At 35.5% G+C, this 27,148-nt stretch overlaps 2 protein-coding genes across 2 annotated transcripts; one reads left to right on the top strand and one right to left on the bottom strand.

The window, feature by feature from the left end:
• Positions 1–9,805: 9,805 nt before the first annotated feature.
• On the top strand, positions 9,806–20,193 carry LOC132562409 (allantoinase, mitochondrial-like). The gene is made up of 11 exons (XM_060227150.1): positions 9,806–9,955; positions 11,476–11,627; positions 13,338–13,452; positions 14,342–14,488; positions 15,835–15,880; positions 16,561–16,657; positions 17,133–17,319; positions 17,949–18,087; positions 19,177–19,349; positions 19,773–19,805; positions 20,056–20,193. The coding sequence occupies exons 1-11, from the start codon at positions 9,806–9,808 to the stop codon at positions 20,191–20,193; spliced, it is 1,377 nt and encodes a 458-aa protein (XP_060083133.1).
• Positions 20,194–22,328: 2,135 nt separating this feature from the next.
• LOC132562423 (uncharacterized) lies at positions 22,329–25,143 on the bottom strand. The gene is made up of 2 exons (XM_060227165.1): positions 24,717–25,143; positions 22,329–22,819 (listed from the first exon to the last, which is right to left on the bottom strand). Exons 1-2 carry the CDS (start codon positions 25,141–25,143, stop codon positions 22,329–22,331), a joined length of 918 nt encoding a protein of 305 aa, XP_060083148.1.
• Positions 25,144–27,148: the final 2,005 nt, after the last annotated feature.

Below are 27,148 nucleotides of genomic sequence, written 5' to 3'. Positions count from 1 at the left end.
GCTAGTAAAACATTTAACATATCCTTAACTACCTATCACTATGGACGTGATTCGAGAAACTGTGATATTCAGATAATATTGCGTTCTATACTTGGTAAAGCATGATCACCAGAATCAGAGAGATTTCTTCACGAGCCCACCTTTATCCCCATTGCAAAATCTAAAAACAAATGTATATACTAAATGTTCCCATGCTTTGAATGCTGTCTTTATCCTGGATTTGGTGAGATTGAAAAAATGTAAATGAATTAAATAGATACTCTAAAAAACTGTTGTTGAATTTTTTGTTTGTTTTTTGTTTTTTTTTGGGTTTTTTTTTTTGTTTATGATTACTGCCTACAAAGTCCAATTTTTTAAATGGCTTTTCTAAAATATAATAAGAAGGCAAACTTTTGAAAGTGTGTAAATATTTGAGTTCGAACGTGGTCATAATTTTGTTTTTGTTTTTGTTATTGTTGCTGCTGCCAGTGTTGTTGTCATCATTGTTATTTTGTGGCTGCTCCTGTTGTTGTTGTTGTTGTTGTCGTCGTCGTCGTCGTCGTCGTCGTCGTCGTTGTCGTTGTTGTTGTTGATGATGTTGTCGTTGTTCGGATGACATATAAGTGAACGCCATCATATTAGCGTGACAAATTCTATCCTTAAAAATGGCTCAACGTGAAAATGAAACCCTTTAATTCGCACATTATCCTAATATTTATCAACACGCTCATAATAAGAAATATACTCAGCATCGCTGCTATGACAGAATTAATTCTGACAATAATGTTAACTTCCGAATGTAGTTCAGACTCGGCTTGAACGAATTTAGACAACTTTCAGTTATGGAAAAATTACGGAAGCGTATACTGAGTATATCTAGATAATCTATAATCAAAAACACTATGAAAACTGGTTTCTTTATATGTACAAATGGATTTTAAATCATTTTTTGGTATTTACAACCCCTACATATGAAGATAAGTTTTTCGGGTATCTGTGTTTCAATAACATTTGCCATGCTCTCTGAAGGGAGAGCATGTAGTCGACGCTTTATTCGTATATCATAATTTTGTCCTGATCATAACACAATATGCAGGCGTCAGCATAAACTTCATAGGTAGATAGATATCAACAAGGAAAAGTGCAATGCACTAGAACCATCGTTCTCTTTTGTATAATATAGGAGTTATTGCCCTTTGTTATTTTTCATACTTAGATTTTGTCCCATTCGGGGAGTATAACCCTACTCTGACAGCCCTTGTTTATATCAGGATACGCATCTTCATATCTCACTTTCCATTCATTGATAAACCCATTCAGATTTCCATTTCCCTACATTTTTATCTCCACATGCACTTTTATATAGTCAAACATTTATATACATAGATAAAGAAGATGGCATATATGTTTTTTTACATGGACACTTCTTTACATATATGTTGGTATAAACATTCACATCTCGAATTAATTCTCAATATATAGATAAATGCTCTGAATTATCATAAAAGTCCGGATTTAGAAGATTTGATTATTAACATATAAGTATTCGTGGTATCTGTATTTCTGTATAATTTGTACATGTCATATCGTCATTAAATCTATACAGCTGTTAGATGAGTTGTTCATGGAATGTAATGAATAAATATGTACCTAGAGATATGGATAAAAACTTATATTCTTAGATGTATCAACGTACTTTAAGATATATAGATATTGCATCTGGTGTTGAGAGTTGTGTCGATAAATACTATAAGACTCTTTTCTATATGGGTCTGTAGGATAAGGATATTCCACCCGAGGGGTCACAAAATGTGGTAAAACCCGAGGCTTTCCGAGAGTTTTTACCACATTTTGTGATCCCGAGGACATAGTCGATGAGTGCGCGAGGAAAAAACTATGAATTACTCCGCGCGCGAGGTTTTATTACACAGGCGCCTGTGTAATAAACGTCTTTCTATGTCCTCGTCAACCGCTTTATCCACAAACACGCATAGTCGATTGGAGTCGTTGTTTGCAGTGTCGTATTTACAAAATTGTTCTATAAATATCAACATCACCAACCCTGGGACTCAATCTTTCCGCCGTCGTCCACGTGTGATTGAAAGTGACAGTGACTAATTTTCCGCCTGTCGGTATGGCGCGAAATGTGTGACGTAAGTGACGTCATCTCACAAGCAAACCAAGAATTCCATTCATAAAAGTAGTATTAATAACTTGACCAACATGTTCAAAGATGTTAAATGTGTTTATGATATATTATACATTGAACAATAGTAAATATTAAAAAGAAAAGTGTTGTTTTATTGCGTGTTTTAAGGCACTATATTTGAACGCGTACGCATGTCTCTGGGTGATATATTTGACAGGGTATTTGACCCAGCCCGCTTGAAGAAAAAACAGTTAAACACTGACGTTGGATGTTTACATTTACAGTCCATATTATGTTTTCGACCGCAAACATAGTTTGCAATATTCGGGGATGGAGAATCTATTTCAGCATTTTTTTTTTATGTATATAACCCAAGAAAAATAAAATAGAATTCTGAAAAATGGCGGCGTCCAGTGCTGGCTACCGCGAGGTGAGTGCAAATATTTGATAATATGAGATTAGAAATGAGAGGAAAAAAACTCTTTTCTATATGGGTAAGCCTCGGGTTTTACCATATTTTGTGACCCCTCGGGTGGAATATCCCTATCCTACATACCCATATAGAAAATAGTCTAATAATCAGGACCATGTTTATTGCCCTGGACAGGCCTTTCTGGCGCAGATGGAAATGAGAAAAATAGACATATTGACGTTTGATACTGAGAGTTATGTCGGTAAATACATAAAACATATTCATGTCTTGTGTTGAGAGTTATGTCGATGAATACATAAAAATATACACGTTTGATACTGAGAGTTATGTCGGTAAATACAAACATATTCACGTCTGGAATTATTTCTCAATAAATATACTTAAATATCTTAAGGAGTTTCTACACAATTCTAATTCAGAACATGTGTTTGTCCTTGTATACTTGCATACATTTGTAACTATTTATTTTTGAAAACATTTTTGGGTAGGAATGGATGGGAGGACCACAATACAAGGCCTTGTATTGGCCATGAAGCTTGCTCTGTTGTTTGATTTGAGGATGCATTCTATGTGAGTAAGCTTACTATGGTACTCATTATATTTGCTGAAAATATAATGTCCATTTGTCATCCGTATCTCATGTACATAATTTGCAATTACAGTCCAAGTCAACACAGCAAACTAGGGACTGCCAACTGCAATGAGATGACCGTTGAAAATCCATTCCTTTATAAAGATGGATTGAAGTATAGGTTTACAAGGATAAAAATTGAGTGGGGGTGGGTGTGTGTGTGTGTGGGGGGGGGGGGGGGGGGGGGGGGGTGGTTACTAGGGGGTTGGTTTGCTAACGTGAACGCGACGCCATCCACTCCCTTTGTGTTTGATCATGAAAGTCCTTATTCCATGCAGTAATGACATGAATTCCATTATACCTCTCATTCAAGCGCTCATATCTATTACAAATGAGGAGCGAAACCATTTTTGACAGATTGTGAAAATATCGTGACTTAAAACTTGGATTAAACCGAAAATTGTATTAATAACAAGAACTCAATTACTATACCTGATTTTAGCCGCGCTGTTTTAGAACGGTCTTATTTGGATTGGTAAATGCAGATGAAACCTATTCAAACTTGGCACCTTTTTTACAACAAAGAATATGCAGTCTACATTCTAGGATCTTTATTGTTGTACCACAGCGAAGAATATGGATGAAATTAGACCTGCGTCGCAATGGAGTCAAGAGTGATATCAGGACAACAGTATTTACCATTGACAGACTGAAGTCGGTGGGTTTTACAAATTCAGAATATAGATCAATATGGATATTGTTGAACACGCATTGCAATTAGCGAGTTATCAAAATGATGCCTTTAAGAGTTTTGAGACTATCGGACCCCGACGGTTTTCAAGAGCAAGGTCGCCAGAGGCTCAGCGATAGCTAATTGCGTGTAATGGACCGAATTAACTAATTCAAATCGACGGATAAAACAAATAAAACCCATTTGAATATTAATATATGACGGTATTGATGGATTATCCCTAAATTGTTACGCTTGAAAAAGCCGGGTTTTACCAACAAAGATGCACGTTACATATCGCTACTTATATGGATTGGATTTTGGAAAATATGCGGTTGCAAAAGTGCATTCGTCCGACGACAGATGCTTGAAATATGTTTATTCGATATGTTCACGATGTTTAACAGGTGTGCCATGCTTTTCGGGCGGTTGCGCAATTGCTAGTCGATGCATTGAAATGTTATGAGGAATTTTGAACAGAAACTTAATAAACATCCGGAAAGAATTGTTTACAGACATCATAGGTATTGGTCTGTTAGATGACTCTGATACCGTTCATATTGCGTGTGTGAAGTACTGTTTTTCCTCATCCAGAAGCAATTTGATACCGTCAGAATATTTTGGAACGTGCACAGAATACGTTCGCTTAGGCAAAAAGAAAATACGAGTGATGTGTACTTTTAGCTATATATTTGTCATGCTTTGGATCGTTCTGCGGCGATTATATTTAACAGGGATGATGTGTTTGAAGTGTGAAATCACTACAAAAAAACTATCCATTATATAGAAAAAAAGAATAATTTAATCGGTTGGTTAAGTTTACCCCTGGACAATCTTGCGATCATCTCCCAGAGACTGTGCCTCGGTAAATGCACTGATATTGTAACCGCTATTGTTAATGTTCTGCGTGGCATGAATCCATTAAAATCTTTGTTTACTGAAAATCAACACTGAAACAGTGTTTTAATGAGCTAATAATGTCCTGAAGGTAATATTCACAGTCAAAATTAAGTCGAAGAAGATTTACAACTTGACTGACGTAGTGTCAGCTTAAAACATTCGTTTTGAAGTATTTGCAAATAAATCATATTTACTTCGTTCTCTGTGTCACCTGTAAATATACACAACATGTATGTTTCATTTGTAAACACGTTTTTGCATTCACATATGATGGAATATTATAAATTCCATAGATTTAAACCTGTGTGCATTGAGCAAGTACTGTAGTTTCCGATATTAATCAGAGAGACATAGTAGATATTTTGTTTGCTCAGCCTCAATCGCACAGTACAACAATTAGCAGAAGACGTGTGCTGGTTTTAACACTAAGTGAGCAGCCAGCATCCTTTTGAAGGGAAATCTCCCTATAGAACCTGGTCACTACCACAATGAACACAATGCGGGAAATCCATCCGTCTGTTTTCGTTATTATTTAATACTTTCATTTTCCATTAGGCTTACCTACATATCCAAAATGTGCGAAACATTTAATATGCATGTCAATGTTTGTCAAACTATGACAACCAGGCATTAAGTAATGGAATTATTTGGTTGGAGAAAGTGAAAATTTGTTGTGACAACCAATTAACTCGTTTGAAGGTTGTTCCTTAGAGTTAAGAAGGATGGCGTTTAGTAATCATTAATTTAGACTGTCGCGAAATATTTACTTTTCATTACCAAGTTTTTGGCACACCCTAACTTCTGTTGAGACATGCACGTCCCCACAGTTACGGTGAAATCAGACAGAGATGGAGGAAAGGATAGAAAGAGAGATATAAATACAGACGAATAATGACAAACAGATAGACATAGTCGGAGAAAGACGGACTAAGAAACATCTGAAAGTCAAAGACGGACGGGTGGACATAAAAACTAAAAAAAAAGCACGCAAACGGACGGACGGATACGCAAACAGACAGGCATGTACATACAGGAATGGACGGGCAGCCATGTACTAGCAGACTGACGGACGTCCGCACAGACAGATAGGCAGACAAGCAGAAAGAGAGAGAGAGAGAGAGAGAGAGAGAGAGAGAGAGAGAGAGAGAGAGAGAGAGAGAGAGAGAGAGAGAGAGAGAGAGAGAGAGAGAGAGAGAGAGAGAAGCAATGAAATAAATAGAGAAAGGTTGTTTTCCTTTAAATAAACCAAATTCATTGTTTTAATTAAAAACTTGATGAATTTCGCAGTAAAAATATTTTTTACCTATTAATTATATCAACTATAATTTTGAACATAAAAGTCCAATCAATGGCCACCAGATATCGTACTGGGGTCTCAATAATAGGTCTACTTCTCATTTGGCTCGTTATTCCTAAAGGCACAGTAAACAGGGTTTTAAACGAACTAAGACTCGATGAAAGATATACAGCCAAAAACCGTCCGGTATGTAAGTCGGTTATAAGTATCTTCGAGTGACTGTATCGTTAATTTTCAGAAGACAGACAGCCTGACAGGCAGACAGAGACATATAACGATAAACACAGAAATACGTGCAGAAAGGCAGATTGAGTGACACAGACAATCTGAACGACAAAGACCAACGACCGGTCGGCGAGACGGACGTAGAAACAAACGGACAGACGCAAACATACACATACGCATACAAATGGACAAAGATAAACAGACAAATGGACAGCCGGACAACGGACCACGAATATAGGGCGATTTGAACAGATGTTGGGCTTAAATAAACGATATGACCGAATTGTTGAAGTGACACGGTTGTTATCGTTACGTTGATAGGTGATATCATTTGTATGCAATACCGGTCACAAAGTAAAAACCTGTTTATCAGTTCTAGGTCATCGCGTACCATACCCGGAATGTATACGTATATCGGTCACATTTTTGACGTAACCTATATAAAAACATCCACAAGCTGTTTTTCTTTCTTTCCTTCTTCATTTTTTCCTTGTGTATTTTCTCTATTTTTTCTCGGCGTGGAATTAAAAAATGTAGTAGTAATGTTATGTTAGGTTAAAACTTATATCCCATCGTTAGAAATGACCAGCCATGTTACTTTATACAATCTGGGTTAGACCCGACACGGTCTTACCAAGGAGAAAAGCAATTTACCCTTAACACTTCTGTACGTCATTACACAACTGTATCAGTTCTGTATCGATGAATGAATTACTTAGCTTGCGCATAAACCGGCGTTGATAGACGAACCTTCATTATGTTGAAGTTTTATTTTTTTTTTTTTTTTGCTGTATTACAATTCATTTACGTTAAATCAGAAAAAAATCAAAGTTACAGCGTTACCCCTTACTGACTTTAATTATAAGCGACATTGTAACAGCTGAACTCTATCAAACTTTCTGTTTGTTACAGACGAACTCTATGAAAACTATGTTTGTATCCATTTTAAAAAACATATAAATTAACCTAGAAATTAGGTGAGGCGAGCTATAATATACTGTAATTTCGTCCAATCTACTAAGTGAAAAAAGGTCATTCACCTGAGCTTCTGTTAAAGAATGTATGTATGGCAACTGACACACAGGCACGGATTTTTTTACTAGTGCATATTCATAACAGAAAACATGAGACAGATACACATGGTATTTTTTTATTTTTCAAGATTATATGCATGAGAAAACACAGCAAGAATGTTCTCACGCATAAACAGGTAGTTTAAAGAAGAATTTCTATCATGCCTGCGTTTGTTTTTCCTGAATTCCGCTTCTATCAAATTTTAACCACTTTAAGGTGGTTCAGTCAAACTATTTCAAACCTGTCTGTGCTATATTCCCTGTTATTTGTGACAGCCGAGCTCAAACGTATTTCAAACCTGTCTGTTGGTTATAATAGCTATATTCCCTGTTATTTGTGACAGCCGAGCTCTGTCTAAACGTTGGTTATAATAGTCGAACTTTGTCAAACCTGTCTGTGCTATATTCCCTGTTATTTGTGACAGCCGAGCTCTGTCTAAACGTTGGTTATAATAGTCGAACTTTGTCAAACCTGTCTGTGTTATAATCCCTGTTATTTGTGACAGCCGAGCTCTGTCTAAACGTTGGTTATAATAGTCGAACTTTGTCAAACCTGTCTGTGCTATATTCCCTGTTATTTGTGACAGCCGAGCTCTGTCTAAACGTTGGTTATAATAGTCGAACTTTGTCAAACCTGTCTGTGTTATAATCCCTGTTATTTGTTACAGCCGAGCTCTGTCGAAACGTTGGTTATAACAGCCGAACTTTGTCAAACCTGTCTGTGTTATAATCCCTGTTATTTGTTACAGCCGAGCTCTGTCTAAACGTTGGTAACAACGGCCGAACTTTGTCAAACCTGTCTGTGTTATAATCCCTGTTATTTGTTACAGCCGAGCTCTGTCTAAACGTTGGTAACAACGGCCGACCTTTGTCAGACCTGTCTGTGTTATAATCCCTGTTATTTGTTACAGCCGAGCTCTGTCTAAACGTTGGTAACAACGGCCGACCTTTGTCAGACCTGTCTGTGTTATAATCCCTGTTATTTGTTACAGCCGAGCTCTGTCTAAACGTTGGTAACAACGGCCGACCTTTGTCAGACCTGTCTGTGTTATAATCCCTGTTATTTGTTAAAGCTGAGCTCTGTTTAAAGTTGATTATAACAGCCCAAGTTTGTCAAACCTGTCTGTGTTATAATCACTGATGTTTGTTACAGAGAACTCTGTCTAAACGTTGGTTGAAACAACTCTGTCTAAGCGTTGGTTGAAACAACCGAACTCTGTCTGAACATTGGTTGAACAAACCGACATTTGTAAAACCTGCCTGTTTTACAACCGTTTTTTTTATTACATTCGAATTCCGTCTGTCACTGCTGTACACTGTAACTAAGAACTTTTTAAATGTACTAGAAAATTTGGGGATCTCATCATTGTCTTATCAACTCATAACAATAATCAAGCACTATGCAGTCCAGTATCATACAACACAGATGAAATTCTGGCTGTAAATTGAGAAATATATAATAAGAGTATAACTACATGTACATTTTGGATATGATAAAAATGTTTCAAAATGATAATTTTAACTATGCAAAGTTTAAGTCCTTAACTCTATCTGTGCTTTTATGTAGCCTTAAAAATATTGAACGCTGACAAGAACTTGAATGTCAAAGAAAAAGCATTGTCATATATCAATGTATTTGAAGGTCATGACATAACTGTTGTTTGGAAAGTTGTCCGTTAGGCTATAGATTGGGCACAGCACGATGGGCCTCGAAAACGTTTTATGACTTTCGTTCATTGACGCTTTTCAGAGTTAGAATCTCTGATTGCATAAAAGAAAGGCAAACACAGCCTGGCTTGCAATATTAAGCAAATATATCATTCTCTCAAGTAGAATGTTCTTTTTTTCCTCGAAAGTAACTCGAACAACAAAAGTCAAAACTTTCTACGAATTGGCATGAATACCGCCATATTAAATTGAGTTTGTTTACATTTGTTGTCAGAGTATGACGTCACGTGACTTCAGTTGATAGTTGGAGGCGGGGCTTGGAAGGATGAATTGTTACAGCCGAATTCTGGTAAAACGGCATTCGCTGATTTAAACTGTGGCAATGTTTGCTTATATTTTATATACATATATTTTAATCAGGACATCAGGTGGGGTATGATATACCGTAATTGTATCTGATTCTACGGAGCGGATTGAGCTTATAAGGTCATACAACTGATCTACCATTAAAAAGATAGTAAGCAGAGCGAATCGACATTCTAACTAACAAGCGGGGACATTTTTTAAATGTCGCATAATCATAAACCACGCACATGCACACACACAACCGGGCGTATGACGTATATACCATGTGTATGACAAACGAAGACTTTTGTGGTCATATAAGCACTGTGTAACAGACGCATACAAGAATATATTGGTAGCGTGGTATGGTATAGATCTGTTTTGATTAATACCGTGTCATACCTGTTGGGAGAATTAGTAGTCACCTATTCGAGGATGATATCAGCTAGTAAAGCTTTCATTGGAAACAATGTGGTATTAGAAGGAACCATGCAAAAAGCATGTATTTTAGTAGAAGATGGGAAAATAGTTGATATTTTGACAGGTAATGCCTCTGATGACCTAAACAAGGACGACTATTGTGTGGTAAGTGACATTTCATTACAACACTTATATTTTGTCGAAAAAGTTGATGAATGCTGCAGGGAGGTTATAGTCTCTTTAAAATATTTCATTTCTCTGTGTGAGATGATATTATACTTTCCATGTCCTTTTGTATACTTTGTGATTACGAGTTCTTGTAACTTTATTTCAGTTGAGAACGCGAATTTTGTACCTGGAATAATTGACCAAAATTTACATTACGGGTTTTATCGATGGAGCTGATGACGCTTCCTCTTATGGAACCTTTGTTTCTCTAAACTTTATTGACTCATAAAAAAAGTGTTAAAGAAAATTGCCTGAACGTTGCAAGTAATATCTCATTTGAAGTCTTTTAAAAATTCCTTTGAAAATTTAAAAAAGAAATAAATTCCGATATCCGATTATGGCCTGTGTTAAAAAGTGTTTGAGTCTGCAAACAGATTCATACTTGGGTATGAGAATTGTTTCATGAATACGAATCCTGGAGGTGGGAGGCTAAAATGGTAGGCTTACATGGTAGGTTAACTATGGAGGTTAATGTGGGAGGCAAGCATAGGAGGATAGCATGTGATGTGATGGAAGGCTAAGGCGGGGGGAGCTACCAGGGAGGTTAACCCGGGAGGCTTACGTAGTAGGCTGACGTGGGAATCTACATGGAAAAACATACTGTCGGGCTAAGGTAAGAGGCTAATTGGGAGATTGACGTGGCAGGTATGGGAGGCTAACTTTTAGGTTGACGCGTGAGACTAATGCGGGAGGCTAATGTGGGGAGGCTAGTGTTATACCTTAGATGGTAAGCTAATGGGAGGCTAAAGTGGAAGTCTAAGATAATAGTCTAACATGGAAGGCTGGTATGAGAGGCTACCTTGAAGGCTGGCATGAGAGGCTAACTAGGAAGTATAAACGTGAAACTTTGTTATCAAACGGGGAAATATGACCGAAGTGCAACATTAGAACCAGATTAGATCTGGCCTTATATTCATTCTCGGATTGCAGGAATTTGACATATTTTTCGTCTGCGATAGATAAATACATACGATATCACAGAAAAAAAGCAAAGCCAACCATGCATGTCACTAACACATTAAGTTATTAAAGAATGGTAAATAAAATATACATATAAACAAAATCATGCATATTGAAGCAATGAAACAATAATACATATATGCAGATGTAGCCAAGTGTACAATTTGACCCAGAATAGGTACGAATATATTACAAAGACAGTAAGTGGGTGAGTAAGCGTTTTCTACTGCATCGTCAACACCTGCCATATAAATCTCGGTCAAAAAAGTAAGTAATGCCACGTTCTCAAATGGGATTAAAGTATACAACAACAGAACCAACAGGCAAACCAAACATCAGCAAACAGGTCCAACTTCATATCGTACAATATATATATATATATTCTTAACGAGGTCACGATGACGACCCTAAAACTTTCCCATAATTTTTATCAACCTACATCTTTTGAACTTTGATAGAAATGCAAAATTATATTTTCTTGTTTACCTCCATTAAAGGTGGTGGATGCCGGAAATGACGTCATTATGCCAGGTGTGGTGGATAGCCACGTCCACGTGAACGAGCCTGGAAGGACGATGTGGGAAGGCTACTGGACGGTCACTGAAGCGGCAGCTGTAGGTGGCACGACCACCATTGTTGACATGCCACTGTAATTATAAAGTATTCATTTTTATTATCATGAATCATCTAACGCTGATTTTTGTTGTTTTCAATAAATGGTTTGAAGAAAAGATTGTACAAAAGACTAAAAGAGGATGAAGTTTTAAAAAAGAGGGTGAATGCTCGATATCAATAAGATATCATTTGGAAAAAAATTTTTTTCTATTGCTATATTAAGTTTAATTGTCATGCCTCAGTATTCCATTGCTATTGTCCGGGGTCTCACTTTGAGAACATGGAATTTCTTTGGTTGAGATTTACTTACGGAGTTTTGTGGATAAAGCAAAAGACGCTGAAAGTTCTGGTCACCATATTCTTAATGTGCTCTTCCTTGTTACCATGGAATAGTGAGACGAATGCCAATTAGAGGTTTGTCAGGGCTTATACGAATCCTTTCTCTCAATTATTGGACATTTGAAGCTTGTATCAAATGTGTAAGAACGTACAAAACACACTCACATAGAATATGATACAACTGAACCGAATAACGAAATGATCTGCAACATACAGCAGTTTCATCGTTCTAAGCCACGTCAGTAATTCTATGGGCCTAAATCTTGAAAACTCAGAGGGTGACTGAGGAAAACCAATGTGACGGAAAGAATTCCAATAAAATCTAATTTTGTAATTTTCATACACATGTAAATTTCGGGAAATAATGTCAAGTACATGTGTATAAACGTTGACTAAAAGTCTAACCGCTGTGTCTGCACCAAAACAATGTGCAAATATAAATAGATAATGTTGCATAGCCATGTAATTCCAACGGACCAGTTTGATACATGGTTTTGTAATGATCCTTGTCTTCTCCTATATCCTTGAAGTATCAGTGAGAGGATATATCAATGTGTTCCTGCCATTTCTCATCAAATCTAAGTGCAGTGGTGATGTATTTTGTATTTTTCTCATTCGCACAAAATTAATCATACACCGTTCAGTTACCGAAATGGAAGGTGTAGAATTGTCATTGAAGGTAGTGATAAGGAGGAATATTTATCCGTATATCTTCTTGGTAAAACAATAACCCCTTAAATGTTAAATATTGACTATGTTACAATAATGGTCCAAAATGAGCTGACGTGGACGTATATTGACACTGCTTTAAGAAACGGAAGTTACCCTATGTAGTATGGTGGTACTGCCAAAGAAAAGCCATTTCTGCCGCTTGCGCATATAAATTTAGTCTTCGTTGCAAAAAATCGTTTTTTATAACGAATTTAGCATCATATGGGATTAAAACCACCAATATTAACAGGAACACCTGATATTTTGGAAATAAGCAATTTAGAGTCATTGTTGAAGATAATCGTTATAAGTTGATACATTAAGTGAACTGTAACTGTGGTAATAAGTGCACACTTCACGTGAAGCTGTAAGTAGTTAAATGTAATTGGATGTTTGACAGATCACTTATATAAATGTTGTTAATAATTCCCCGTCTGGTTGTTCTAAAGAATAATGCAAATGACATCGAAGAGCATCAGCTGTGTTTTGGTAACATCCTGTTACATCTATATATGTAATTATATTCAAATTTATGCCACATCAAATGGTTAAATATCAGACTAAGCAGCTGATGCCGATATTTGAAATAAATTTAAACCTGTTTGGATGATATATTCATTATATCTTATGCGATAACACATGTTCAGATCTACAAATTGATTTATTCATAGTATGTTACCTTGTATATTTATAGAAACTGTATTCCATCTACAACCAGTTGTTCTGCCTTTGCGACGAAACTAGACTATGCCGAGAGTAAATGTTTTGTGGATGTGGGATTTTGGGGAGGTATCGTACCAAACAATCAGGCACGTTATCTGTATACAGGTGAAACAAAATCATATAACATAGTCATATAGATGTCTTCAGAAAACTTCAAACTTAAACTCTCATTTTTCTAGTAAGTAAAAATACAGTACCATTACAACATGTTAATGAAGCCAGTCTGTGATTTTATCATAACAACCAACAACAATATCGATCGAGGACGAAAACGTGAATTTTAATTAAAAAACATATAAACAGATACGTTATCTCATTTGAAATATGTCATGGTGTTTATAATGGCGTATTACATTTTAGATTGTTGATATATTTACTAACTTTACATTATTTTATTACCGTTTATTTTAGTTTGATTTTTTTTCTCCAACTTCAAATGAAAGGCGACCCTTTCCTGCCAACACCTAAGAATAAAACAAAATAGACGAGAAAAAAAACAAATAACAAAAAAAAAAAAAACAAAAAAAAAACAAAAAACAAACAAAAAACAAACAAACAAAAACAAAAACAAAAAGAAGCAAACAAAAAAACATACTAAAAAAATCAAACGAAACATTATAACATAATAAGCATTACAGCTCATTGGTTACGAAAAGAGAACACAATTAAAAGATTCTAGTCATATCAATTCAGAGTTCAAGTCTTTTCAAAAATCATTTCACTAAACAATAAGCGATATTGTGCAGCTATTGTTTTCTGTATTCAAGATCCGAAGAAATAATTTTCTGGTATATTCAATATGAAATATAACATCCGTCATATTCGGGTCAAAAGCAATAAACTCAGCTAAAATGCGTTCCTATGCATTCTCAAGCAATAATATTGCAATCCCAAGGAAAACATTTTTCGTGATGAAATCCAATATGGCCGCCATTAATAGGTGTTTATCTATAGTCGTTTTCTTTTCTACCGTAGGATCAACTCCGGCCTATGTTAAAAGCAGGCGTTCTTGGTTTCAAGTGTTTCCTAATACACAGTGGAGTGGACGATTTCCCAGCTGTCGACCGCACTGATTTGGAGGCTGCTATGACCATCCTGCAAGGAACCGACGCGGTTATCTTGGTAAATATTAACTTTTAACTTTAGATTCCAGAAAAAGAGTCAATTAACGATACTATAAACATTCATTTCACTATATCTTAATATGGAATTACCATTAAACATACTATCCAAAAGTACGTATATACTGAAGTGAGTCATGACACTCAAAATATTTGCCACATTGCTATTCTTGAAGTTCCAGAAAATGCGCATCTCCTTGAGATTTAAACGAGTGTTTTATACATTACTCCCAAGGCCCACCACTAATATGTCAGAATGTAGTCCGATTTTTATTTTCTTTTTCATCCTGTATCAAGTACCAGTATTGAGTCCCTACAGAAGAAGACAATTTCAGATTGAATACTTCGTTATCATTTACAATGCCGTGCGTTGTATTCATGAGCGTAAAAGGGACTAAACAGCAGTATGATCAAGTCAATGTTCCCAGAAAATTATCGGAAGATCACATAGTCAACGCCTTGTCCATCCCACCGTCCGTCCTTTCGTGTCCGGGGCATGTTTTTGTTCACAGTTAAGCAAGGATCATGGAACTTGGTAGATACAATGGTCATACTAAAGCGATGTGCAGTGTACATAATTCAATGCCCACAACCTCTTAATTACAGTATTATTGCCCTTTTATTGAAATTTTGTTTCTAGAGCATAACTTTGCCCACAGTTAAGCAAGTATCACGAATCTTAGTGTAAATATTGATCATACTCAGACGATTCAACGCTCACAATCCCGTTATTAAATAATTATTGCCTATTGCTTAAAAATTTGTGTCCAATTAAGTCGTTCTCGGGGAACATTCATTAGTTCACTGATACTCTTTAATTCATTGTTTAACTTTACTGTATCGAATTTTAAATTTGTACTGAAAGGTGCTATTCACTTGAATAATTATGAATTTGCATATTCCACTCTTTTAACCACCATATGCCATGCTTAACTGAGAGAACGCCATCGTTTTCTCGTTATGAAAGCTTTCTTTTCCATGAAAGATGAACAACAGTACAGATATTATAGTAGTTAACTATACTGAAGCGTATTTTGGGAAAAATACATTATAATCAAAGAGAAAACATACGAAATTATAAGAATTGTGAGAATGATCGAGTTTCTGGTCTTCGTCGGGTTTGGTAGTAATATTTACCAATACTTATGGAATATCTAGAGGATCTAAGGGCCGACTTGTTTTTTGTTTTCATACGAGTCTTAATTTATCAAGAGCTCATTCAAATAGGTCACAAAGACCTTGCAGAGTCTGTTTCCACATGGATTGGAACTTAGCCTTACAGAGATGACTAAGAGATGATTGAAATGATATTCAAGTGAAAACAAGGCCGATTTATTTGTGTTGTAGTTTCATGCGGAGATGGATTGTTCCTGTAACATAGGCCAATCGACAGGTGAGAAACAGGACCCCTTCTGTCCTAACGTATTATTCACAGACATTACTTTATAACTAATAATTCAGTGTGTTTGTATTTTCGCCATCTATCAGCGCTGAATAACATATCACAACATTTTTTTAAACAAACTTTATAGAGGAATTCGTATCGTTGGTTTCATTATTTCGATTTTTATCATCAAAATGGAAACTTTGACGATAGGCAAACGCTAGGATAACAGTTGGCGTCAATGAAGTAGAAGACGCTTACCCTAACACCTGGTCTATTTCTGTTGGCATGTTGGTGGCCATTCTTTTTGTAACGAAGTATTGAACAACCGCGATCTTGGATGAAAACTTCGAGATTTGAATAACCGCGGTCACGAATGAAAACTTCGAACTTTTAACAACCGCGGTCACGAATGAAAACGTCGAACTTTTAACCACCACGATGACGAATGAAAACTTAAAGTTTTTAACCACCACGGTGACGAATGAAAACTTTAAGTTTTTAACAACCGCGGTCACGAATGAAAACTTCGAACTTTTTATCACCACGGTGACGAATGAAAACTTTGAGCTTTTAACAAGTGCGGTCACGGGTGAGAACTTCAAACACAGAACAACTGCGGGGAATGTCTGACATTTTTTTTCTCGTTCCATTCATTACTCTGACTAAATATTGTGTTGTGTTTACAGGTGAACCACAAACATACAATACATTCCTAGAATCTCGTCCTGAAGTCATGGAAATGCGGGCAATAGAATTGGTGTGCGAACTCTGTCTAAAATACAGGTGATGGTTCAACCACATGAATCTAATACTTAAATGAGTACTTGATAATTAATAAACTTTGTACATTATATATATAATGTGAAACGTATCAAAACGAAGACAAATTTAATTCGAATTTTTAAGAAATTGTCAAACGTTCGATATCCGACATCAAAGTCATTTCTCCTGTCATGAAAAATATGCTTGTTCTATGAATGATTTTCAACATTATACGGACAATTTCTTACTGAATATTTAATTCATTGTCTAGATCATTCTTCTTCTCTGAGTGAAAACAATGTAAGGATTCACCATTAATATCCTGTATTGATAATTCATATTTTCTATGTAAAACTGATGGTATGATTCCCTTGAATTCGTAACACTTCAGAGAAAATTCAGAACCCACTCTCACAAATATCATAATACGCATTGCCGGAACACGACATGTCGTGTTAGAATATTGCTCTTCCAATGAATATTTTCTTTTTTGTAGAGTGAAGTGTCATATAGTTCACCTGTCTTCAGCTAGTGCTCTCCCCTTAATTATTGAGGCGAAACAAATGGGGGCGCCACTTACGGTGGAAACGTGTCATCACTACTTATCATTGGTAGCAGAAAACGTACCAGAGGGCGCTACTCAGTACAAGTGTTGTCCGCCGATACGCTCACAACATAACCAGGTCAGAATCTTTATATTACGGAGTTTGGAACCTCAGTTTTAAGAGAAAGACTTATGCTTTTACCCTTATTTGTTTCAAAGTTTTGTAACACATTAATATTTTGACCACAAATTTATATATTATCCTACCAGGGTCAGAACTTTAGTGTATTGAACGCCATTTTAGTATTCATTTTGTAAACGTAATATAAAAAAATTCCGATTTGTGATATCGATAATTCATTAAATGATAGTTGAAATTCGATTTGATATCAATTATTCTGTCTTTCTAATGATATCAATAAAATTATGTCCTTTTTACATTACTTTCATTAGTTTCGTGGGTACTCTTAATCCGCGACTTTTATGTCAGTGACCGTTAAAATCAGTACATTCATTGAACTATATTTATCCACGAAATTAATAGTCCGCGAAATAAGGAGTTTTTAAATCCGTGAAAATATTTAGTCCCGCGAAAAAAGTATGATTTGACGGTATATGTAATACATCTAAACCCATCACAATACAAAAGAGTGGCTTTAAATGACAAAAAATATGGATTAAACGTATTTTCAACGTATACAAAGCGTTACTGTCAATAAAATTGTGTTAAGAAGATAAACAAGTGGAAGTGATTCATGTTTTACACAGGAGCTTCTGTGGGAAGGAATCCTAGCTGGACATATAGACATGGTAGTATCTGACCACTCTCCCTGTACTCCTGACCTTAAAGACCTTCCCACTGGAGACTTCACTACGGCCTGGGGAGGCATCGCTTCTGTCCAGTTCGGTAAGAATGTGCATATTATGGAAGACGCCATATTTTCCCATCCATTACAGTCAAGCTTTTAGATTGCTCGCTGACAAAGCATCCTGTAGTTATCTATTTTTCTGTGCAGAGATGTATTTAGCCTAAACTGAATTTGGATGAGATTTCTGGTATGGATTCTAGATCTATCATTTTTAATAGATGGTGTCTCACATTTGTCTACATACTTCTGAAATTATCAGATAAATGAAAATTGAGAAATTTATTGAATCATTGGGTTAGGGTATTTCTCCGTCTGAATTTTGTCATTTCTTTCAATAAATTTTGGTTTTCTTTTGTCGCCTTCAAAGCTTCTATGTACACGCCGAAAACACTAGAACAATGGGTAAACACTTCCTTGTGTACGTCATTTTACTATTGAGCGTTAAGAAATGAGAAGTTACGTGTAAATCGCAGTTTGGGGAGAAGCGCCGTTACGTCCGTCATGTGGGAAAACACTCAGCTTAACGTGAAAATTGAGGCGGTATCACGTGATCCATCACACGGAATAAGGTTGTAAAAGTGGGAGAGACTTATATCCAAAGTTTAGTCGCCTCTCATGTCAATGCAATGAGGATTGCAGACACAATTCTTACACCCTACCTGCATGGTAATTTTGTCAAACAGGACGGGTAGTTGGTGGAATGGCCGATGTTTAAGATACAAAAAAGTAAACGAAACGGTTAGACAAGAGTTCGAATGAATGTGAATTGTACAAGATAAGCATTTCAGTTACATTAATGTTGTGTGTATACACATTGTTACATGGATGAAGCGTAAACCATCCACAGTTGGTGGAAGGGAGATAATTCACAAATGATGTATACGCTGTAACTTCCCTTTGTGGAACTCTTTAAAACCAAAAAGAAAATAAAAGGTTATCGCTGAAAGGAAGATGTTGTGTCATGTCGTTACCATCCTCTCACTGCCCTTCTTATCCTTGACAAATTCCCTACATTAAACTCCCCAATCGAGCAGTCATTTTCCCATACACAGATATGTCTTATATTTACTTTTGGATCAGTATATTGCCCTACTTTTAGTAATATTAGTATCAAATGTGATTTACAGGTTTGTCTCTATTTTGGACTTCATGCCAACAACGTGATCTGACCATACACGATGTCGTTAGACTGCTGTGTAGTAACACTGCTCAGCTGGCTGGATTAGGGCACCGAAAAGGCGCCATTAAAATCGGATATGACGCAGACTTTGTTATTTGGGACCCACAATCTTCATACGAAGTAAAAACCACTTAATTACTTAGTCTATCACACATATTCTAGAATATGAAAGGAATAAATATATGAACTTACAAACTTATTTTAAATAGATTTTTTTTAATTTCAGTTCAAAGAATATGTATCAAATGAACGTGTAAATGTTCTTCAAGTTTTATGTCTCTGACTGAAATGGTTTATTGATATACCTCAAATCTAGCCACGTTGGACTGGGCGCTATCGATAAGATACACAAATTTGTATTTTTCAGTGGGAGATTGTAAAAATATTTTTAAGATAAATAAGACGATCCAATTATAAACGTTAAATTGTGCATTGGCTTTCGAAGTAAATTGCATTATAATGAATATTTATTTATTTATTTATTTATCTATTTATTTATCTGTCTATTTTGTTGTAACATGCATTTCCTATATTATTTTGCAGGTATCCAGAAGGATGATTCGTCATAAAAATAAGGTGCGGTAGAATAATTGACTTTAATTGATATACATATATTCATTTGAACATGTACCTTTTAACATAGGTGTTTTAATGGAAAATACCTGTCGATACCAAACAAATTTTATAGTAAATATTTACGAAAACAATATTTTAATCTCTCATCCATATTATTACTTAGTTTGTCATAGAAGTCATATAACCACACTGTGTGTCACCAATTTAAGTATACACTATTTTCTTATTCAATTTTGTTTGCTTTATCAAGTTAACTCCATACGAAGGGAGACAACTCCAGGGCGTTGTGAAGACTACAGTGGTAGGCGGTGTCCTAGTTTACGACAAGGAAATTACAGCACGGATTCCACGAGGGAAAATGCTTCTCAGAAATACAGAAAACGTCTAGAGACGTGGATATTGACTTTTTTAGATATGGGAACGTGTGAGAAGTGTGGACAACATTTCAGAGCAATTTTTAGACAGAGAAGGTAATAGAAACATTGAAAAGGATTCTTTTCAGATAAGGCAATTAAAAAATTCCAACTTTTACGGATGAACTCTTAGAAACATTAAAGATTTCATTACAATATCATAGGATAAAAATACTATAACACACGATTTTGTTCTGAAAGTTGTAACCCTAAGTTGTAACAATACATATATACCGCACGGCCCGGCTGAGCGTAAGATCCGTAAGTCATATGTCCCGGGTTCGAATCCTAGCGAGGGCAATGAAATATATTAAATCCTCTTTTACACTTTGTATGCATAAAGGAAAGTGAAAAGAAGCATTGAAACCAATCCGAATAAAACGAGATATATATATCTATTTCCTTACATGTACACTATATTGTAACTTGATCGGAATAAGAAAATGATTGCATTACAATATATTTCAATATACCAGTATATTTGGAAATTCAGGTGAATGGCTATATTTTTCATAATCGGCAACATATGAACATTTTTTACATTTAACGTTATCATTACACAGTCCACTTTATACCACTTATCTCTTTTCTTCGCTTCGACAATAAATAAGTACATTTTAATTAAGAGAATTGTAAAAAACAGGTTTTGTTTATATTTCACGGAAGAGATATTAGTAATAACAAACATGATAAAGCATGAATTGAACTTAAGTTATATGAGTTTGAGGTAAAAATCAGAGGGATTTGTACTTGTCAATATTACTTTTCTCTCTGTTTATATTTTTATGTAATGATGGAGTACTTTGATTATTCTAACTTGTTTATGTTATTTGTTTTATTAATGTTATTTGGTGTTTTGATGCCATACCCACACTATACACACACGTACATATACGTTCATTTACTTACGGTCGCGGTTATATTTTATACAATAATATTAAGAGGTTAGAGGTCAACATTGTTCCCGGTTAATTGTCGTACTACTTGGAAACCTGTATCTTATATTAGTATACCACAAGATCGTGATTATCTACTTCAAAAACAGTTACACCTGCCTTAAAGGTCATCTCTATATAAACAAGTACCTGTCTTTAAAGGCCATATCTATGTGACAAATACTTGTCTATAAAGGCCACCTTTATATAATCAATACTTATCTATAAAGACCTCATATAACTGTCTATAAAGGCCATATCTATGTGACAAATGCTTGTCTATAAAGGCCACCTTTATATTATCAATACCTATCTATAAAGACCTCATATAATTGTCTATAAAGGCCACCTTTATATAATCAATACCTATCTATAAAGACCTCATATACCTGTCTATAAAGGCCATATCTATGTGACAAATACTTGTCTATAAAGGCCACCTTTATATAATCAATACCTATCTATAAAGACCGCATATACCTGTCTATAAAGGCCACTGATATATATTTACAATTGTGTTGCATAGTCTGAAGATAAATCCTACCACACCTAATGTAGAGGGACATCTAGTTGTAAGGCAACGTGTATTTTGAATGAATTTGTTGTCGTTCGCGTTCGCAATGACGCTCTAGTGGCATCGCGTTTTACATCTGGTGTATAAAATGGCTGTTCAGTTGAAGTCGTCCAGTTCTTAAGACGTGTAGGAGTTAATTTGTTTTTAAATGTTTACGGAAAATCCGCAGTTATCAAATGTAATCAGAAATTTTACCTCTAGATAATATCACCTGTCTATGAGGGTGACCATTATACACGCAACTGACTATTTGAATCCAACAGGTAAACCAGGAAAAACATTTCATTAAGTTCGTACTGAAATAAATATGTATTTATATATGACATATTTATACACGAAAATTTGAACCTAATCTGTGTATCGTTCTGTCTTCATCTTGTCAGTATTAAAGAGGCGATATATGCCATGACTTTCTAATAACCTGGGTTTATTCAAATTAACTACTTTTTACAAACTATATGATTTCAGCTGTGCTGCCATGTTATCAAATGCAACAGTAAAATAAAAACCCGGTAAATATTAAGTTATATAACAATTGTATATGCTAGCATCAATAGATATTAAAAAGATAAAAACACGAGTGTCTAATTTCACGGCGTTGTTAGTATTTCGTTTGCGTCTGAATGTGAGTCATCGATTTTTTGCCACGGTCGTCCACCAAAGTTGTGGCACTGACGCTATTATCTCGATTTGTCCCTGTGACGTCACGTCGAGTGTTTCCGTAACCTTGGTGAACTGGTACGGCGCTAGACTTCTGCAGTGAGGGAGACAAAAGTGGGGGATTATCTACCCCGGGTCCACTGCCTTTAAACGCTTCCAACATACTTTTCAAAAATTTGGATAGATTTTCATATTCCGGACTTCGTTGTAGTGATTGTAGAGTCACTGATGTTTTTGAACATATTTGTAAACATTTTGTCCACAAAGCAAAGAGTTTGAACTCGTCCGCCATATTTAAACACCTGAGCAGAACATCCTCACGAACAGCCTTGTCAACATTCAGTGTGTTTAACAATGTTTCTTCACACTTTTGTTTCAAATTCCAGATTTGATATTCTTCTGCCAAGGGTAACACAACGAACGCCAACTCATCTGGAATAAAAATGTAGACCATGTGTAACAATATCGATATAATCTAAATAAAAGATCTCTCATTTCACTTTGTAATTTGTTGTATAAAGAGGTGAAATGACAGATAGGATTTTCTACTACAACAGATAGGAGTTATCAAACTCCCACGATATCAGTTTATCATAACAACATTTGTATAAAGAAAACAAATGAAATCACACGTGGAATAAACCCTAAACGCGTTTTTTGTAATCATTTATTTCTATAAATTTATTACTTTGAATATAATAAACCCGTTAATTACATGAACTTGTTATAATTTGTTATAAATTAATAAAATATTTTGTATATTTCTGAAATTGTCTGTTTTGAATATTAATGGGCGAAGTTTTACCATTTTACTACCAGTTATATCATAACGCCCAAAATGATATCGTAAAAACTCGTATATTTATTTGTTTGTTTGTTTGTTTATTTATTTTTTGAGGGTAGGGGGGGAGGGGGAGGGGGGGGGTTTATGTATGAAGAAATTTGCGTATGACATGGTTTATAAATGTTATGTTTATTCATTATATGACTGTGCTGTACACATCTCTAAATTTGAATTGAAGGATGCTTGTCACTGATGAGTCTATTTGTATAATTGAAGAAGAATGGGGACGGTATATTGGTGATTAATATAGCACCCTGTTTACTTTTCTGCATCAATGCATCATTGCATACTGAAAATCTTGGGTTTTACTTATCAAATCGCAGATTGACCCTTTCCAGCTGTTTTTTTAACATGTTGATTGTTCACAGTGTTCCGTTGAACATCATCTCGATAAAAAAAATCTCAAGATTAATCCGGTGAAAATGACAATGGCTTTCAGAAATGGTAACAAAATGTATGTATACATAAAGATATTTGGGTCTTCGGCCATGTCTATTTTTTTCATTTGCCAATAGAAACCCACGCCGCTGTGACATGTGTAAAATTTATGGAAATTTATTAAATGCAATGCCTGTACCACATATATATATAACTTATTTGATGTAGCACACAGCACAACGATTATCTGGAGAGAAAAAAAAATCCTAATTTATGCAGGACAAAATCAAACCATTCAATCATTTTATTATACATACATAAAAATCAATAACCGGATTCGAAAACCTATTTCTAAAATTCGTCCCGTCAATTACCATCAAGAAATCGGTTCCGGATAGTGGAGCAATCAGAATGTAATTAACAGATCGATCACGTCTCGACTGTATATAAATATCTTTTCTTTAATCTTATCAATCTAAATTAAAAGGCATCCATACGAACTAATGAAGGTGTATATACTTTTGAATAATGTAGTTTAATAACCCTTTAAATGCCTCTTTGGAAATATCGGTGGGGTAGTTAGCATACAAAGGCTGTTCAACAATACAGCTTATAATAACCCTCCATGGAGTATATCAACACCTATATATGCTTAATAAAGGGATTTTATTTTTCTTTCATAAGTTACACGCAATATTGTGTCGAGCTATGTAATACGTCATAAACGGTTTGTAAAGTATGATATTGCCATTATCTATAGTCACACACACCGGTATGAATAGTTTTTAAATTACTTTGTGACACGTTAATATCAAAGTCTTGAATATCAGCGTCGTCTCATTGGAGATTTTTACACAGAATATTCAATTGGAGATTTTACACAGAATATTCAACGTTTATTTAACACCAAGATAAATAAAAATGATACCATAATTTAAAAAAGAAAGAAAACGAATTGTTAAAGATATTGTGTTTCGGAGTAATGATAACTTGGCGAATACATCTTCTTTTGTACAAGTTACTACAATAATACAATCAGCTTCAATTAAATCAAATTAATTTGAACACAGGCGGAGGCAAACAATAGTTATTTCTATTCACACTTACCTGAAACTTTCCTCTGATAGGCTGGATGAATGACGTAGAGCAGCTCGTGCACATATTCATAACACTTGCCCTGGAGCTGGAGTTCCCGCCTAGCACCATCTTTTCCACTACTCGACTGATCGCCGTCTGCACTGGTAGCTAACATACGAGCGAACACTGGGGAACACATGGACAAAAGTGCTGTTGATGTGTGCAGACGCTTGCCTTCAACAATCAGCACCAGGTCTGTGAAAGCGTCCTCGTGCACGAAAGGAATGACATTTTCCTTGTCCTGTTGTTCTTTGGACGCACGTACTTGTTTCATTGGGATGTGTGATTGTGTCCTTGTCCCAATGTTCAAAGCTGTTGTACTTCCGGTTGTAGACATGCTCGGTGAGGCTGGACGCAAAGAACACCGAGCTCGTGGACGAACGAGAGAACCCTGCATCAATCCTAAATCGAATCCCACAGACGTCCTCAGTGTCAATTATCAGCAAAAAAGTGACATCTGTATGTCGAAGTGAAGACTTTGTAAAGTATATATACTTACTACATTTGTTTGGAGACCACTAACTACCACTAGACCTCCCGATGACGTTAGGTTCCCTAGAGTGAGATTAACGTGGATAGGTTTCGATAACTTCTTCCATAAATGATCTACAGACCTGATTAGTGTATATTCATTTACCCAGCATTCAAAGATTAAGATTATTGTGTGCGCGCGCTATATATAAGTGTGTGCGATATTATTTGTATATGTAATGTTTGTATAGGTAGCGCTATTGTAAACCTATCGAAGTTCAGTATTAATGTGTTTGTGTATATATCAAAAGTTAAACGCTGTTGAGGCTCACTGTGTGACGAAACACGAAATACGAGAGGGTCTACACGGGTCTCTGGTAGTGTCATATTAGAGACCAAAGTATATACCCAGCACGTTGTAACTCTCATTTAACAATTCGATTTGTAAGAACGCGAATATTTACCTGTCAGTATATCAATCGAAAAGCATTTATTTTAGGGCAAGGCTAACAATGACTGTATTATGAACATTACACAATTTTTAGGCTTTAATATGCTTTTGATATTTTTCGTTACAGTTATAGGAATTCTCTAAAGGCTTTCGGCATAACATTAATGTAAGAATGAGCAAATGGAAATTTTATCAATTGAAGACAATAATTGTTTTATAACAAGTAGAATATAGCAAATAAATAGCAAAATAAAAGCTACAGGCAGCCAGACAGACGGACGGACGGACGGACAAAAGGAGAAACAAAGAGAAGTAATATAAAAGGGTGGGTGGGTGGCTGAAAATATAGACGTCATTTGAAAAAACAAAACCCTTTCCATATTTCAATTTTTTCTGCACCGATGGAAAAAATTGACATATCACAAAAACTCGTATTATTACGAAAATAGTTACATGTAAGTTTGCAATGTGATGTCTAAACCTGCAGACTATCGACGAGCCAAAACATTCAAAATCTAAATAAAATATATATTCGAAAACATTTAGATAATTATTAGATAAAAACAAAAAGACTTACAACGAGATCAATGAAAAGCTACAAGGAGAATTAAACCACGTGTTCCAAAAGGGTAAGAATCTTCTGCTTCATCAACGCCACCATCCATGTAAGTCTAGATTAATTAGATCAATTATAGGTTTTTAAAGTGAGTGGTAGTCGAGTTTATACCAAAGGTACCTCCCGACATACTGACAAGTGTTTTGGAAACTGGAGCAATTTCAAGTATGAGTTTAACAATACTCATTTTTAAAAAATCGCCCCTCCCCTCCAAAACAGAAAACAAAACAAGCGAGCAAACAAACAACAACAAAAAATTCACACATAAAAACACAAAATAACGACAAAACAGAGAATGCAACAGCCTAAAGCAGTCAGTATTAGAAGAAACTGTCTTTCCATGCGTTGTAGTAAATTATGACGTTAGAGATCTGGGCCCGTATTCATGAAATCATTTTCATGCCCAAGCATAGATTTTGTGCTCAAGCAGACTTTTTTTATAATTCGCCTAAATCATATAAAATAATACAAATGTCAAATATAAACATTCATTATAACTTTTACTTGAAGTCCTTTCAATATATTTTTTTAATCTTTGGCGAAATCTGTCTTGTTTATTAATTTTCAACTTGGAAAAGACATAAGGCTTGAGCACAAAATACATCCTTGAGCATGAGAACGGTTTCGTGAATACAGGCCCAGGTTATCATAACTTAAGTACTGCTCCGTGAGAGCCACTCAATCAAGGTGCCAATTCAATCAACGTAGAACATATTATCAAATCGTCAGTGACTCTCTCCTTACAAATCATACAATATAATCAAACAACCCCTTCAGCTGTCAATAGCCGAGGTTTCTTGTGGACAACAAATATCCTCTCGAAGGGAAATTAAAAATTTGGCGGACCATTGATGCCAACGAGGC

This window comes from Ylistrum balloti, unplaced genomic scaffold, assembly GCF_031769215.1.
Source record: "Ylistrum balloti isolate Yb309-2 unplaced genomic scaffold, AGI_CSIRO_Ybal_v1 Utg371412, whole genome shotgun sequence".
Taxonomy (NCBI): domain Eukaryota; kingdom Metazoa; phylum Mollusca; class Bivalvia; order Pectinida; family Pectinidae; genus Ylistrum; species Ylistrum balloti.
The sequence above is the reverse complement of the archived record's forward strand: the minus strand, read 5'-3'. Positions and strand labels throughout refer to the sequence as shown.